The sequence below is a fragment of the Calonectris borealis genome, chromosome 3, assembly GCF_964195595.1.
Source record: "Calonectris borealis chromosome 3, bCalBor7.hap1.2, whole genome shotgun sequence".
Classification (NCBI taxonomy): Eukaryota; Metazoa; Chordata; class Aves; order Procellariiformes; family Procellariidae; genus Calonectris; species Calonectris borealis.
Genome location: NC_134314.1, coordinates 2792246 through 2808905, shown reverse-complemented (window position 1 = coordinate 2808905; position 16660 = coordinate 2792246). Strand labels below are relative to the sequence as shown.

Here is a 16660-nt window from a genome sequence, read left to right as displayed (position 1 = left end):
TCTTCAAGGACTCTTAACCACAGACTTTTTCCCTTATAACTTCCTACTGGAGAATTCTTCTTGTGAATGACTCATTGTAGCCATTTTAGCACTTGAGGGGGAAAAAAACCACCACAGAATGTTTTGTTTGGCAGTTCTTGTTGAGAAAAAAGCCAAAGCTGGATATTGGTGGAACTGCAGCCTCAAATCAAAGTGTTTTCACTTTGTTGTTTATTTTTCTTGCGTTATGTCTCACTCAGGCATTAACTGTAGTGATTTCTATCTCTGAAATCATGTTCCTTAGTTTTTGTGGTCTTATGTAGCTGTCCCAGAACAGTATTATTTTGGGAAACAGGAGGAAGTTTTTTCAGCTTGGTCTTTCCCTTTTCTAAATTCTCTTAAATCGTCCATCCAATCTGTTCTGTAGATGTTTATTTTACTCCACAATTCAGCAGCATTTTTTTAATATGCATTACAGCAAAAATATCATCTCTTCCTCCTTTTATATGCTAACTATGTTTACTCTCTAGGATGTTCTTCACCATGGATTTCAGTGGCTACTGCAGTCCCTAACGTGGATAATTGCAGATATAGAATGGGGAAGGGAAGTCCCAAATCATAGTAATTTGTGCCTCGCCCAAGGTCATACAGCATATCTGTAGCAGAACGTGGGAAAGATCTTGTATTTCCGAGTCCGCTGTGTCTGCCCCATATTCATTACATGATTGTTTCCAATTTAATTTTATGGTTACCAGGTATTTGACCCCCAGAAGTACTAGCTTCTTTGTTTTCAACGTCTGCTTAGATCCAATGCAGTCAATCTTGCAAAGCCTGGAGCAGCAACACGAAGAGGAGAAGAGATCTGCGCTTGAACGACAGAGACTGATGTATGAACATGAACTGGAGCAATTGCGAAGGCGATTGTCACCAGAGAAGCAGCATTTCCGCAGCATGGACAGGTTCTCCTTTCATTCTCCCAGCGCTCAGCAGCGCTTACGGCAGTGGGCGGAGGAGAGGTGGGTAATCAAATCTGACCATCAGGAATGCTCATTTAAAGTTCATCAGTGCTAGTGAATTTTGCAAGATTTTAATTGCATTGCACACCTCTGCCAAATTGCTGAGAGGACTCCTGCATGGGGGTTGGGGAGGACAGAACGAAAATGTTAGTCTAAGAACAATCAGACCTATAATGCTAGAAAAGATGAGAAAGAATGAGTGCCTGCTTTGTTGTTAAGGAGAAACTCTATCCTGATTGGCAACAAATTTGACTAAAGATGAGGTGATTGGAAGAAATTTTGGGACTCCTATATGAGTTTGTTCTTCTGTGGATCATGACTCAGCTGCTGGAAGGTTGTTTCTCCTCTTGATTCACATCCGTCTGTCTGACCTGGACAGGTCCTGGCAACCAGAAGAGTGCAGAAAGAAAAGGGAGTAAGAGGATGATACAAAGAATTTTGATCCAGAGCATTGCAAAAACTGTTTAATAACCACAGAGGGGTCGCTGTTCTCTTTGCCTCCTCCTAGGCAATTGCACTGAGGTTATTTACGGCCTCTAAATGATCGTTTCCAGTATTACTGTCAAAAAGAGCAGCTGCAGGAGGAAGAGGAAATGTACCCTAAACCAATGAGTATGGTAAAGGCATTGTAATGAGAAAATACAAATCTAATTTATATGGCTAGAGAAGCAACTTCTGAAATAGAAAATATTTGAGACAGTCTAACAAGGTGTTAGCTGTGTGTCTGGAATATTTTGTGGTAGCAGATTCCTGTGCTGCACAGTTGGCGCTCTCTCACACTTGCCAGGAAGGCCAGTGAGCAAGTGGGTCATGGTGTCTGAATAAATCTTTCTCTGTAAAATGGAACATCCACATCTGTGGTGGGGAAGCTCTGGAATAAGCCACACAAGAGCTGACTGTTCAGCAGATGCATGGAGAAGTCTCCGTAGCCAGCAGTATGCTAATGTTCACACTGCTGAATTAATACAGATAATCTCCCCCTGCCCCCCCGCAGAAATACCATTTAATTCTCCTGATTTTTGTGTTAAAAAGCTGAATGTTAAGACTCCTTCCTGCAAAGCAATCATGTTTTGCACTCAGTTTCAATACTTGAATGCCATGATTTTTCCTGTATCCCCCTCCAAATCCCCTTCTTTTAGAGAAGAAATGTTGACCCACAGCCTGAGAAAACTGCGAGAGCAGATTGTTAAAGCCAATTTGTATGTGAGAGAAGCCAATTTTATCGGAGAGGAATTGGACAAGAGGACAGAGTACAAAGTTACCCTCCAGATCCCAGCTTCAAGCCTTAATGCTAACAGTAAGGTAAGGTAGCCCTAATGGAATTAAACCATTGTAAGTTTGCCCCTTAGCGTTCATATTTGTCGTATTCTGACTTTAATGGTCTAGATAGTTTGCCAGTCTATTCAATGTGCATTAAACATGGCTCTGTTAGTGCATGCTACATCCTTATTTTATTACTATGAAAGTCTTATAATGTGCTAGCTTACTGATAAATGTAACTTTCCACTGGTGTTGAAGTTCACACTAGCTTCTGTTGCAGCGTGATAAAATCTGCGCAGGTTAGGTAACCTCCATTTCAAGCATTTACCATCACCTTGTGGACATTTGACTTTACATCATCCTAGTGAGTTGAGAAAATGCTGTCATCCCCATTGTACAGGGAGGGATTGGAGCAGAGAGGATTTGGATGATTTGTTCCAGGCATCTTAGAAATTTTGGAAGGAGGGAACTGAACCAGACTTCCATGTCTCAGGCTGGCTACCTAAGCTGGCTTATTATTTCTGTTCTTGAGGTCAGCTCAATATTTTGGTGATAGTCAGGCTGTCATTGGTACAGTAGATGTATTTTATTCCAGGATTAGAATTTTTATCAATTCCTTTAGAAGTTTCTCTTGGTTGCTTGTTTTTCTTGCAGTCTTCTGGCACATCCAGAAACAGGATGGTAAAGAGGGTTAAGTGTCTGCGCTAGTTGAAAGTTGCAGACAGTAGTAACCTCAGCTGGAACTCCAGGCCTGCGGTAACTTGAGGATATTTGTGAAATGCTTAAATGTTCTTATTTGTAACACTTATGTAAGGTGAAAGTCCGTGGAAACTAGTGCCCGTAGCTGTGATTAGACTTCGCAGTTAAACTGAACAGGAATGTATTGTGACAGCCGAACTCAGAGTCTGTCACGCTTGAATTTGGTTGCTCAAGCTAGAACAAAAAAAGAATGAAATCCAAACTTTTCCCAAAGATGATCTCAGTTTTTTAGTGTTTTTAAACTATTTTTTCATTGTTGTGACACAACTTCCTTATTGGTGTCTCTTTTAATTGTTTCGCAGAGAGGTGCAATTCTCAGTGAGCCTGCTATTCAGGTGAGAAGGAAAGGGAAAGGCAAACAGATTTGGTCACTGGAAAAGCTGGAGAATCGACTGGTAGATATGAGGGATCTTTACCAGGAGTGGAAAGACTGTGAGGAAGACAACCCAGTACGTAAAAATTACTCCAGTATTGTGCTGATTTACAATTTAAATTGTAAATGTTAAATTTTTTTGTTTAAGTAGATGTGAGAAAATCTTTGGCGTGGGGGGGGAGGTATGCAAAAAGATAAGTTTTCCTGAGCCTTTGCTTTTCCTAGTACTGAAACGGATCTTCAACGGATCTTCAGCGTTTCATTAACCCTTATCTTGTCACTTTGATGCTTGTTTGCATGCATAGTTTGGTGACCAAACTGGGCATACAATAAGAAGCAGTAGGTAAACACAACACGAGCTGATGTTCAGGCTGACTTCTCTGAATCTGACAACATTAAAGAGAACTTGCTGAGAACAGGCCTTATGCTCAAGCCAAAGTAAAATTCAAGCTTCCATTCCTCTTGTGGTCTAATCTAGCCTCTTGCTTGAGTTTTCTTTCATTAGGCTGGTTGTGCAACACTTGGAAAACTGTTTCATGAGAAGTTTATTTTTCTTACATTTTTCTGAACTTGATTGAAGGTGATGAGAGCTTACTTCAGGCGAGCTGATCCATTCTACGATGAGCAGGAAAACCACAGCCTTATTGGTGTAGCCAATGTTTTTCTTGAGTGCCTGTTCTATGACGTGAAGCTACAATACGCTGTTCCAATCATCAATCAGAAGGGAGAGGTTTGTCATTCTTCTATAATCTATCCTTACTCAACCGTTTAATTACAGCCCGTGGATCTTATTACCAGTATATAGTAGATATTTTCCAGTTTCATGTGCACAACTGCTTTGCTAACAATTTGGAATTACGCAAATCCTGTAATACCTTACTAGAGTTGTTTAGACAGCTCTGAATCCCTGCATCGTGATTGTGAAAGGAGAAAGCTTTGTGAGCACCTTTCTGAGCGAAGCAGCCCAAAATAAATACTTAGAACGCGTATGAGCTATAGCTCCACTGGCTTTCACTGGCTACCGTCAAGAATGGGCTCTTAAATATATACTGTAAGAATGACTTCAAAGGCAGCTAGAGCATAGCGGGCAACATTCTCTGTGCTCTGCATCACGTGCACTTTGCAGACTCTCTAGAGACTGGTGTGAAGGTGAGTGAGATTGCAGTATGCTGTTCCCAAAGTCACTCCAGTGGCTGATTTCTTTATGTTTTTACAACAAAGGGTCTTTGATTCTCGCTCCGAATAATTCTTCATCTGGTGCAACAAATGCACAGTGCAAAACAATAAAAAAGAATAAAATGTTGTCTGCTTACAGACTGGAAACAGCAGTAGTTGTAGTTACCTGAAAAGGGATGAACCTGTCACTGTTTTCGGGTACACAAGTAATTCTTAATCCTTTCTTATCAGGTATCAGGTCGTCTCCACGTTGAAATTGTTCGAGTGAGTGGAGAGATAGACGACAGGTTGGTTGGAGGCGAGGAGAGTCCAGACTATTCAAATGAAAATGACACTCAGGAGAGAAAACTTGTCTGCCGGGTGAGTTCCAGATATATCCCAACCTCTGAGCAACCTCCTCTCTTTCCATCCCAAGCCTTAAAATAAAGAAGTCCCTGGCGCATTCGCTTCTGGACGTTAGATATCTCTTTCTAATCTTTTGTGCCATGTTCGCTTCCAGTATTCAGCTACACAGGCAGAGTCCTGTCTTTGAACTCATTGATTGACTATATGAAACTGTGTTGATGTTTCAGGATTTAAAAAAAAACCCAAGAGTTATTTCCTCTAGATTTAGTTGTACCTAATCAGTCAGTTGTATGTACAGAGTTTAATACTTTTGCTGTATTTGTTTTCATGGCCTTGTGTAATGTCCTGGTGCCCAGTGTTTGTCTTGAAGCACTGCTGTGTGGTCTTTTCTCACGATATTTTGTTTCTTGAGTGGCTGAAATAACACAAGAGAACTAGAAGGTTTTTGTTCCTTTCAATCTCCATGATTTTTTTTTAAGTCTGTGAGGTATTATTAAACTATATTTATATGTATATGCATACAATCTTACCCCAGACAGTTGTAGTCTTGGAAAACATGGAAGGTCTGTGCACTAGGGTTGGATCTACAATATCTAATTCAAAAGGAGTTATAGAATCTGATAAACTCCCATTCTTCCGTGAATCATTCTCTCTCAATATTTCTTTCTAGAAATAGTCAATATTTTGTGAAATATATGCAGTTGTGTTTATTATTGTTAATAATAAAAAGAAAGTTACCAGGAAGGATTTACTAGCAGTTCTGTGTTGTAGTAAAAGGCAAGGTAGGCCAACGTACAGATAACAAAAGAGGGAGGCAAAAAGCATTAGAGAGAGTGGAACCCCAACTTTGCTGGCTTCTAGGCAATATGAACAATTTGGGGGCAACTGTACTCTCTTTCACTTTTTATCCTGTCCCATAGAGCTCCATGTGCTTGCAAGCAGTATGGGGCGTTGTTGCAGGAAACATTCTCCTGAGGATCTTGAGTGGTGCCTTACCATAGGAGTCTAACTCATCAGAACTTACTTTGACAACTGGCAAATAGAAGTTTATTAAATAATTTGGTTAATATGATGGCTTTGTTTAGATCAGAAGGTGTATTCAAAACATTCTGTTTCTATTTGGCCTTGATTTTGAAAAAGAGGGGACAGGCTACTTTTGTATTGTTGGGGTTGTTTTTGTATTGTTTCTAGCATCAAAGAATAAGGACAAGTAGTATCTTCAGATAAGGATTTCACAGAATAAAGGAGCCATTTTTTTGTAGAAGTATGAAATTTTTATTGTATTCCTCTGCCGTTATAAAGTTTTCGGTGCATCTCACCATTAAAAATTAAGTTTTGGTGTTTTTGTAAAACTCATACCCTTAGCTTTCACTCCCAAGAAATATGTGCGTGGTGACATCTAGTGGCGATGTTCAGCTGATGCACTCAAAATGTTGTCCCCAATACATGTCAATGCAGAAATTCGTATTTGGTAAAATTTTTTTGTTTGCTCCTTTCTTTTTTCGTTATCCTTTGCAGTGGAACAGAATGACATTGTTCTAACAGAATATATTTTTAATTCTATGCCTAATGAATAAGTGCTTTTTCTTTGTTTCTCATCTCTTTTTCTAGATTAAAATACTTCAGGCTACAGGTTTGCCACAGCACCTCTCCAACTTTGTGTTCTGCAAATATACGTTCTGGGATCAACTAGAGCCAGTTAACGTTGCACCTGAGGTGGATCCTTCCTTATCTTCCATCAGCAAGGAGCCACGGTGCATGGTTGTCTTCGATCACTGCAATGTAAATTTTTTTCTATTTTATTAATGCAAATGTAGGCAGAAAAAGCAGGTTTATGCTTGCACAACAGTTGCCTCTTTGCTTTCATTATTGTACTTTGTGAGGCTGATACCCTAATTCCATTTTTAATAAGAACTTGAAACATATTCAGAATCCATATAAGTTTGATTATACTAGACTGTTCACTTGTACAAAAATCGCAGAAGGTGAAGTAGTGGATTAATAAAGGAAAGCAATCTGTTCAGCAGAGAGACTTATGTTGGGAGTTTACCCACAGTAAAAATGCTGCTGAGTGTGAATGGAAGAGTGATATTCATCTGAGTATATCTGATGTCCATATCTGAGCTGATCACTCTACACTCTGCCATAGTGGAGAGAAATGTCCCAGTCCTGGGACATGATGCCTATTATCCTAATGTAGATGTTGAAGTTAGGTCGTGTATCTTAGAACAGACTATTTCTTCCTATTGACTTTCGAGCAACTCTCTGAGTCGAGGCATCTTTCATAGAGATATCTAAAGTCAGCTTAGATGAATGCTAGCCAATCACCTGAGTTCTCATCCTGTTCTTTGTATCATTTGTCATCACACTGAGCAATTTATTCCACTTATCATTGGTAAGATGTAATACCTTCTGATGAGTTTTGATTTTCTGAGTATTAGAACATATGGGGTTTTTTTTTTTTTTGAACCATTGGATCAGGACTTAAAACAGCATATGGTCATTTTTCAGCTCTTTATAGACTTTAATCTTCAGGAAATCCTGTATCTTTGCCTTGCCTCCTGATTTTACAAATTGAGATGACAGATCTTCCTTTCCTCTATATTGTGTCTTGGGGACCAGGGTGTCTTTACTACATGCTTATATGAAAGTCAAGACACTAAATCTCTAAGCCTGAGTCGTTGAGTAGTCACAGTCATCAACAGATTTGTCGCTTACTTACAGGAAGTTTCTGTAAATATTTCTGAAGACTTCATGGAACATCTTTATGATGGTGCTTTGGCAATTGAAGTATATGGGCACAAGCAGACTGGTGACCGCAAAAATCCAGCCCTGTGGGATTTGGGAATAATTCAGGCCAAAACACGCAGCCTTCGTGACAGGTATATGTGGAAAATAGATCCGTGGATTAGAATTTTGGAAAATCACAATCTGAGGTGCCCAATTTTGAGGCAGGTTTGGGATAAGTAGTCAAATTTTGAACTGAAGACAACTGAACATGTGTTTGAGACTGTATCTATTAGGCTATTGTAAATAGAATCTGTCTGTTGGAAAAACACCATGCGATGTCTCGTAGGCTTTAAAAAAGTGAAAGAGGAGAAATGCCCATCTCTGTTTCAAATTAAAAGTGGTAAAACTTGAAAGACTTTGAAGTCCCTTTTATGTAAGCAAACTCAAGTGCATAAGTAATGTTTTACAAAAGAGCGAGCTGATTATTTTCCTTTATATTGTTACGCTAGTCTGCACCAGAAAGAGCTATCAAGTCTAAAACAGTAAGATGGTTGTTCTGACTGTACGCTGATATATTTATTCACGGTCCAACTCAGGTTCATTCTTGGCCATGAAATGTCATCACTGTAATGCTTCCCTTGGAAGAGCTATATTGCTAATTACTTCAATTGGAATAAATATGCAACAGTATGGTAATTTAGACTGAAGGGGGTTGCTTTTTTGCTGGCAGCTGTTTGTTGTTCCCAAAGTAAGCTTAGTAGCATTTTCTTAAATGTAAGTTGTTTTGCCTCTCCAATTAGAAGGCAGCTTTGCACCTTAATTTATTGGCAGTTATTTCTCTTTTTACTTCCAGCCTAAGCTTGTGTTGAGCGTGTTGAGCATTAAGCTGTATATAGGGAAGTTTAAAAGAAAAGTCACAAAAATATGGCAAAGAGGAGATGGAAAAAGGATGGTATAAAAGAGTGAGTTACGTTTGGTAGTTGAGTAGTAAGTACCTCCTTCCTTTTTGATTTTGAGGTACTACAAAAGTGGCCATTTTTTATGTAAGCTCTTAGAAGAATTGGAGAGAAGGCAGTAGTACAATGAAATTCAGGAAGGTGCCCTGAATCTCGAAATCTTGTGAGACAATGTCATATTTTATTCCACTGTCTTCTGTGTGAATCTGATTGCACTGACAACACTGGGCTTCCGTGGCAGTAGTTGAGACCAGGGCTTAAATGTTAGAACCTAGTGGAATTGGTTTTCATATTGGAATAAAGAAAAGGCTTATTTCTGATGTTTGATTAAAATAGTTGTCAGTAAAATTTATAAGCAGTGCACAGCTAGTAACCCTATATATAGCCACAAATGGTGCATCTGTTGAAGTGTTCCTTTGCTTCTTCAATCTGCAGTCTCAGCTGATGCTTTGTTTTTTCTTTCATTTGGAAAAACAAAACAAAAAAACCCCAGCATTTTACATGTTTTGCAGGTGGAGTGAAGTAACCCGAAAAGTAGAACTCTGGGTTCAAATTCTGGAGCTGAATGAGAATGGGGAATACTGCCCAGTTGAGGTGACTCCTGCCAAGGATGTATGCACAGGAGGCATCTTCCAGCTACGACAGGTAAGGTGGCACGTACAGGATTTCAGCTGCGAAAAAAGCCTGCGGAAAGCTAAGAAGCTTCTGTTTTGTATCGTAAAGGGATGGTGTCCAAGGAACTGTCAAGCTTAGACACGAAATATGATATTGTGTAAAACAAACATAAAGTGGAAGAAAGTGGAGGTGATCAAAGGCTTACCTGTAACCTTTTTGCTATGTACTGTTCCCTGTTCTGTGATAGCACCACGTAGAAAGGACATCAGTCTTGACTGAACTGAGTTATTTTTTAAAGAGGTCCAGATCCTTATTTGATCCTTTCAGTCAACCACTCCTTTGTTTTTTGAATTCTGCACGCATTAAATTGTTAATGCTTAACTGAGTAGTTAACATTTTTAAGTGATAAGCTATTGCCCAGAGAACACTAGGAATTAGTTAAAGTTAGATACAGGCTGCACGTCTCAACTCCCCAACTCCTTTGATTTTTTTTTCTTTTTTTTTTTTCTTTTTTTTTTTTTCCCCTCCTTCCCCCACAGGTTTTGCTAAAGAACAGTTACTTTGCTGCATCAATAGCATCAGTGGGTAAGAATTTTCAGTCAAGGAGACCAGAGTCAGGAAATGTTCACTGAAATTCCAGTAGCTCACCAAATTAGGCTATTTTTTTTCCTTTTGTTTTTTCTTTCATTTGGAAAAACAAAACAAAAAAAACCCACCCCTCTTATAGGAGGGGAAGAGATCCTTTTTTGTGCCTTCAGAAGTATTAAAAATAAAATCCTGTAAGTATGTGTTTTGGAAACCCTCCAGAAAAGTAAACTGAGGAGTTGCTGAATGCTGAACTTTTTTTCTGTAAATACATAAATACTGTAAACATAAATCCTTGCAACAGAAGGGGTATCTCTTAAACACCTGATTCATTGAGATTCCAATACTCACCACTTTGTTCTTCACAAAATAAAAACATAGTTGTTTGCAAATGACTGCCAGTAGAGGTCTCTCTGTCAATGCTTTCAGCATTTTATATTCTTTTTTTCCCAAGCATTTCAAATTGTTCTTTTGGGCAGGGGCAATCTCGACGAATTCAGGTTGAAGTGAGATCTGTACAGGAATCTGGGACCTTGCCACTGATGGAGGAATCAATATTATCTGTTGGAATTGGCTGTGTTCAAATAAAACGCGTCAAGTCACAAAAAGTACCTGAAAATTATCAGGTAAGAGTCTGAATATTTCCTGTCAGCTCTGGCTATTTCCAAGACATGTAAACGCATAAAGTGATATCCTAAGTTTGTTGCAGTTAAAGGCAACTCCATTTGTTTCAAGTTTTAGTTTGGTTTGGGGGGGATCTTCTTTGAACTTACTTCTTAAACTTATAAAGCAACGTCAAGAAGAATTGTCAGAAATGCTTTGACGGTGGTTTTAGGGATTATTCAGGATAGTTTAAATCTAAACCTCTGTCTTTCAGAAAGTGTTGTGGAATATCTTCCTCTTAATCAAAAATCATTTTCCATGGCAAAAATAATATTTGTAAGACTACCTTCTGTGTTTCTTCTAGTTTTGGTGTTTTTCTTTTTTCCTATCCTTAAAAGCAGCCCAGCCTTAACACACCATTCAAAGAAGACAGAAAATGCCAAAGTTCCTAAAATTCATTAGGAGTTTGTCCGGTAGATTTTACTTCAAATATTAGATATGGCAGCAATTTTAAGTAAGTATTCAAATTAAAATAAATCAGTGGAACATATATTCAAATATAGTGTTGAGTTACAAATGTCAGAATTATATGAGCCAGTTGTTGGCGCATACTGTGTTGGCCACTTGTTTGACAACCTCAGAAGCACTGCATCTCATCTTAAACTGCAAGTGTATTGATCTGGTTTTAGGGATTGTCTTCTTGTGATGCTTCTATCGGTTTCTAGTTGACTTTTTCCCCTAACAGCTAAATTTAAATTTAGTCACTCCTCTGAATTAACAAGCCAAAATCTGAACAGAACAGAACAAGCAAGTCTCTGGACTTAGCTGCCCTATTTGAGACAAGGCCAACTAAATGTCAAGTAGTTTTTGGGACATCTCCCAGCTTTCCGTAATGTTTACCCTGTTGACAGAGTATGATTCAATGCGTGTCTGCTCCCTTTTTTTGCTTAATCAGTATTGTTTTTCCCCTTGAGGTCTGAAGTAGTTGGGTTTTTCGTTGTCTTCTAAGCTTAGCAATCCCCTGCCCCTTGTGTGTCAGGGGTACAAAACGGGGAATGTTTTCCACCTTTGCAGAAATCTCACTTTTCAGCAGCATCCTAGGCAGATTATTGCTTTTACTCTTCTCTCGTGAGACAGAATGATTGGTTCTTGCAAATTTTACTTGAAAGCTATTACACCCCCGCAACATACACATGCCCCTTTTAGCCTGTTTCAAAGGGGACAAGTCCCAGGTGAGCATCCTGTCTGTCTCACCCTGTTTCTTCCCCAATGAATTTCTGATCTGTTGACCAGTTTCAGCTGTATCCGACAGAGCTGGCAATCCACAAAATAGTAAGTTCTTTCAAGAAGAAAGACTGAAGCGCCGCTTGAGAGAGTCACTAGCGAGTTGTGTCTGACACTGATAACCCACATGGGAAAGGGCTATTGAAAACCATGTTTTATTAGTTCTGTTGCTTACAATAGTCTTCTGACTTGAGCACCTGGATTTTTAGTCCCCTTATTAGCATTCCTCTATGTCAAGTAAATCAGTATCTATGGAATGTGAAAGATTTTCTAAAGACCTTGAACTAAGAAAACGCCTCTTCTATATGGCTTTTTAATTTTAGCTTAGTTAAGTTTTTGCTTTCGTTATTAAGATACAAAAGTAGACTCCAGTGGCTTGTTATTTCTTAAATAGATAAGTAATAACTCAGTGAGGATTGGAGTCCTCATTGCTTTTCCATTCACTGTGCAGGACCGGCAGTTCTGCTTACGCTCATTGCAAGTGGCTCTGCTTGTGATGAATGTCGAGAATGAAAGGTGGTGTCTCCCATCAGAAAAAAATGGAAATCAAAATGTCGAAGGTCTATGTTGCGACTCCTGGTGTGGCAGACACAGTTATTCTAACTCCCTTACAATTGGCTTAGATGTTTACAATTTTTCTCCTCTAAATGCTACAGCAAGCTTACCTCAAATCCTTTATGCCAGACTTTGATTTTTTCAGTGCTTGCTGTAACATTCATACTTAACTCTTACAGCACATTTTCCTTTGCTGTCCAGTTCAACAGGTTTCAAGTTATTTCTCTGTAACACTGTAACTACCCCCTTTCTTAGGGCAATTTAAGTATTCCACTTGCTTCCAATTATGAAGAATTCTAATAGCTATATTTCTGTGAAATTTTTCCATTATAATTGTTGGATTGTTCTAGTTTGTGTGTAGATGAGCTGACAGCAGCAAATCTTTGGGATGTCTGTGTGTTTTTAATTCTATCATCATACCGTTGCTAAGATCAGACTTTTTGTAAGACTGCTAATATTGCTTGAAATAGTTACACCTTTTGCATTCAGTGTGTTTCCTGCTATCAAAAAAACTTAATGATGTGGTTTTGCATGTTTTGGCCTAGGAAGAAGAGGACGAAATGGACAGTTATCAGGTAAAAATTTTGAATTCTCTCTTTTTACAAACTCAGACATTTTCAGATTAAAACATGTTAGAGGAGGAACAGCATGTTATCTTTGCTATACTGGTTGGATGTATAGAGAGCCTGTCTTCTGAGGAGACTAAAAGCTTAGGAATTGCATAGATTGTTATGCTACAAAGCCATATGGTGGATTAGAGAAGGGTGGAAGGGAAGGAACAAGATGCCTTAATGTGTATTTTCAAAACAAGATCCAACTGCTTTTTGTCTTTGGTGTTTTGGGGGAAGGAGTCTTCCTTGACAAACTATGGCTAGATTGAGATTGTCTCATTAAGAACAAGAATAGGTAGTGTTGAAGATGCAGTCAAAATACTTCATGCTGTTTCATGTTATGAATGTGCTGTGTGTGTGAGAGCTGGAGCATGCTCCATAGTAATCAATCCTTGGGCAAGCACGGGGGATTCTGTTCCTGCAGCCCTAAGACAGCAGTGGTAAAACTACTGAAATCAGCACACAATTTTTTTTTTTTTAATGTATGTAATATCACAGTAACGTGAGCCTTAAAGGGGAACTGATGAGGTACAATATCTGTGATATAGTTTTCGTCTTCTTCTGAATAACTTTAACAAAAGCACATGATCGACATTATAGATCTCAGCTTTGTATAATGCGAGCAACCAGAGATTTAGGTTTAATGCTCTCTGTCAGATTCCAGCATACTTGTAGGGTTCTACAAGTGAGTAATACAACTATAGTTTATAGTCTTGCATCCACCCATTTTTCTTGACAAAGTATTTGTTATAGTTTGATGTGGAATGAATCAGAACTGCTGTTGCCATAGAAGAAGCTTGCCTGAAGGCATCCCAGAGCTGATAGCTCATCTTCGTGGCACCCAACATGCTGCATGTAGAGTATCATTCATCATTTCTGAGCATTGCTACACCAGAGACAAATGAACTAAATGTTCTTAAGGATACTGAGGTGTTTTTTTGAAGGACATGGGCACTTAAGAAAAAATATTTTAAAAGGCTCAGTTGCAAATGCCATAACTAGGGACAGCAGCATGATGCGGGGCAGGAATGGATTCCTAATATAAGGCTGCTAAACACTGAGTGTGAATAGTGAGTCATGGATAAGGACTGGGGTTTCCAGCTTTGCCACAAGGTAGTGGTTAGTGAGTTTTAAACTAGTTTAGGGGCAGGGAAGATGTGTAAAGTGAAGCTTGTTCAGCTGGGTAGTACAGAGTAACAGCTAGAGAAAAAGATGCCTCAGGCTGGCAAGCAAAAATACTTCAAGTAAGATGTGAAAAGTTAAGGGTTTGTGAAGAAAGGCTAAGAGAACTGGGGTTGTTTAGCCTCGAGGAGAAGAGGAGGCTCAGGCGGGATCTTGTCAATGTATTTAAATGGGAAGGACTAAAGAAGATAGAGCCAAGCTTTTCTCAGTGGTATGCAGTGAAAGGGCAAGAGCCAATGAGTCTCCACTTCAGATACAAAACTTCTTTTTTTCCCCTTACCGTGGTGATGATCAAACACTGGAACAGGTTGCCTGGAGAGGTTGTGGAGTTTCCATCCTTGGAGATATTCAAATCCCAACTGGACATAGCCCTGAGCAAGCTGCTGTGGTTGACTCTGCTTTGGGCACAGAGCAGGATTGGACTAGACAGTTTCCAGAGGACCCTTCCAACCTCAGCTATTCTGTGTTTCTGTTTAAGTTGTCCTGTGCAAAAGAAAATAGAGAAGAGCTAAGTGATTTCTTCAAGGTCTATTGTGTCTTTCTTATCTGCTTCTTGGGTACAGGATGAGCAGAAGGGTAGAGGAAATGTGTAAGCCACAAAGAGGAAATATTGGCTTTCCTGGGTCAATATTTAACATGACTACTTTCCTTTCTACAGGATAGGGATTTGGAGAGGCTCCGTCGGAAATGGCTGTGTGCCTTAACAAAGCGTCAGGAGTATCTTGATCAGCAATTGCAAAAACTCGTTGGGAAGCCTGGTAAGCAAAATACTATTAAAGATAACAATGGTGATAGGTTGGGAGAGACATGCGCACACACTTTTTATCTTAATATATTGTAAAAATTTAGAAAAGAAGTTAATGGAGAATTGAATCTCTGAACTCACCAGTAATTTGCTTTCAGAGAAACTAAAGTTAGAGAAGCCTATATAAAATTGTTTGTTGTTCTTGTATACTGCGTGTTTCTTCTCTGTGTGCTGAATTTCTGAGCAGAGTGGGTTTTATTCTATTACGGATGGTATAAGATCATCGACACGTGGTAAAGGCATTGAGTAAGAATGTTCTCTATTGTCCTGACTGACATCCTGCTTCTCCAGATAAAACAGAAGATGACGCGGATCGGGAGGCACAGCTTTTAGAGATGAGGCTAACACTCACTGAAGAAAGGAATGCTGTAATGGTTCCTTCGGCTGGCAGTGGGATCCCTGGAGCTCCAGCGGAGTGGTATGAACATATATTGCCCTATGCAAGAATGAATGTAAAAATGATGCACGGCCTGTTCCTGGCTTGGATCGTTGCCATTTTTTGCTTTCCTTAACCTGGCCTATGTACACTGTATGAGCGAAGTTGTTAAAATTAGGCCTCTTGCTTAAATTATTTTATTAGGCTGTGTATCTGAAATCCAGAAATGCTATTTAGTAAACGATACTATTATTGATCAGAGTGTAATTATGACCTTCTGAAAAAACGGAATCAATATTTATTACCACTGCACTTACCATTTAAAAAAATTAGCTAATATGTTAATTACCTAGTTCATTCACTTAAAAGGCTGCTCCGTCATAATAAAACTGCATCCACAGGAGCATTTTGTTGCGCTCCTGGTTTGAATGCAAAGTCTGTTTAGTCAGCAAGTGTTCCATGTAATTTTCTAAACATTAAAAATTGTAAACTACGCTAGACTGAGATTGCCGTACTGTAGCAGCCGAGTAACAGCTGCAGATAAGGAAGCAAGGTTGTTTCACTTCAAACCTCTTGTCTTCAGTTGCCTTCAACTTTCAGAAATCTTTTTCTGAGCAAACCTCTAACAATATTTATTGATGAAATTGGGTGTCGAGGAGTGTTAAGCTGAAGTTTGTTAAAGCTAGAACTTCTGAAACATAAAAACGGCAAGTGCTTGTTGGAAACACTTCAACTTTCACATCAAAGTGTTTGACTAGGTTTGAAAACAGTGGAACTGCAGGAAACTTACTTGAGGAAGAATCCGTTTTGAACACATTTGCACCAGAGGAAATGCTCAGTATGATTCAAGCACCTTATATATTATGTAAGACTCCAGCCTGCTCGTGTTCACCATAAAGTTCGTCAAGTCTAAGTTTGTCATGAGATGGCTACAGCCCTTTTTTACAGCTAAGATTGCAAGGAGTCTTAGTGTCTTTCGGGCTTCATATTACATTTTCAGTACTTTATTAATGTTGTGTAGCTTAGAAGGGCTAGGCCATGGAATATTTCATTTTAAAAACAAACAAAACACCTATGTTACCCCTTCTTGCATGATATGAAGATGCCTTAAATGGCAGCTTTGACTCTTTAATATGTGTGTTTTGCAAGAAAGAGTAATAACTGTGTAGCGTGGCAGCATTAATGTTAGTTTAAAAACTTTGACACTGGATTTTCTGACTCTTACTCTGCTGTCTTCACTGCCATCACTAATGCAGGGGGGGTTGCATTTAATAAATGTGTGTGTCAGAGTAACTAAACTTAATTTTGCTATTAGCATTTTAGAAGGAGAAAACATTTCTGAAAGCAGAGGTCAAAGAATATAATAATTCGAAGAGAGCTGGTATAAAAGAAATACCAATTTAGTTGAGTCTCTTGGAATCTGCAACAGTAAATTAAAATAAAGCTGTTT

The 16660-nt window shown here is 39.0% G+C and overlaps 1 protein-coding gene across 5 annotated transcripts in view; it reads left to right on the top strand.

Annotated features, from left to right (window-relative positions):
• KIF13B (kinesin family member 13B) overlaps positions 1-16660 on the top strand; it is a 133276-nt gene that overhangs the window by 75949 nt on the left and 40667 nt on the right. For all 5 annotated transcript variants that reach the window (XM_075144841.1, XM_075144840.1, XM_075144842.1 and 2 more), the window contains 12 exons: positions 785-995; positions 2135-2297; positions 3317-3463; positions 3968-4117; positions 4795-4923; positions 6520-6690; positions 7633-7790; positions 9107-9239; positions 10274-10420; positions 12782-12811; positions 14688-14787; positions 15126-15252. In XM_075144841.1, coding sequence (XP_075000942.1) covers positions 785-995; positions 2135-2297; positions 3317-3463; positions 3968-4117; positions 4795-4923; positions 6520-6690; positions 7633-7790; positions 9107-9239; positions 10274-10420; positions 12782-12811; positions 14688-14787; positions 15126-15252 — 1666 coding nt within the window. The remainder of the gene's footprint in view (positions 1-784; positions 996-2134; positions 2298-3316; positions 3464-3967; positions 4118-4794; positions 4924-6519; positions 6691-7632; positions 7791-9106; positions 9240-10273; positions 10421-12781; positions 12812-14687; positions 14788-15125; positions 15253-16660) is intronic.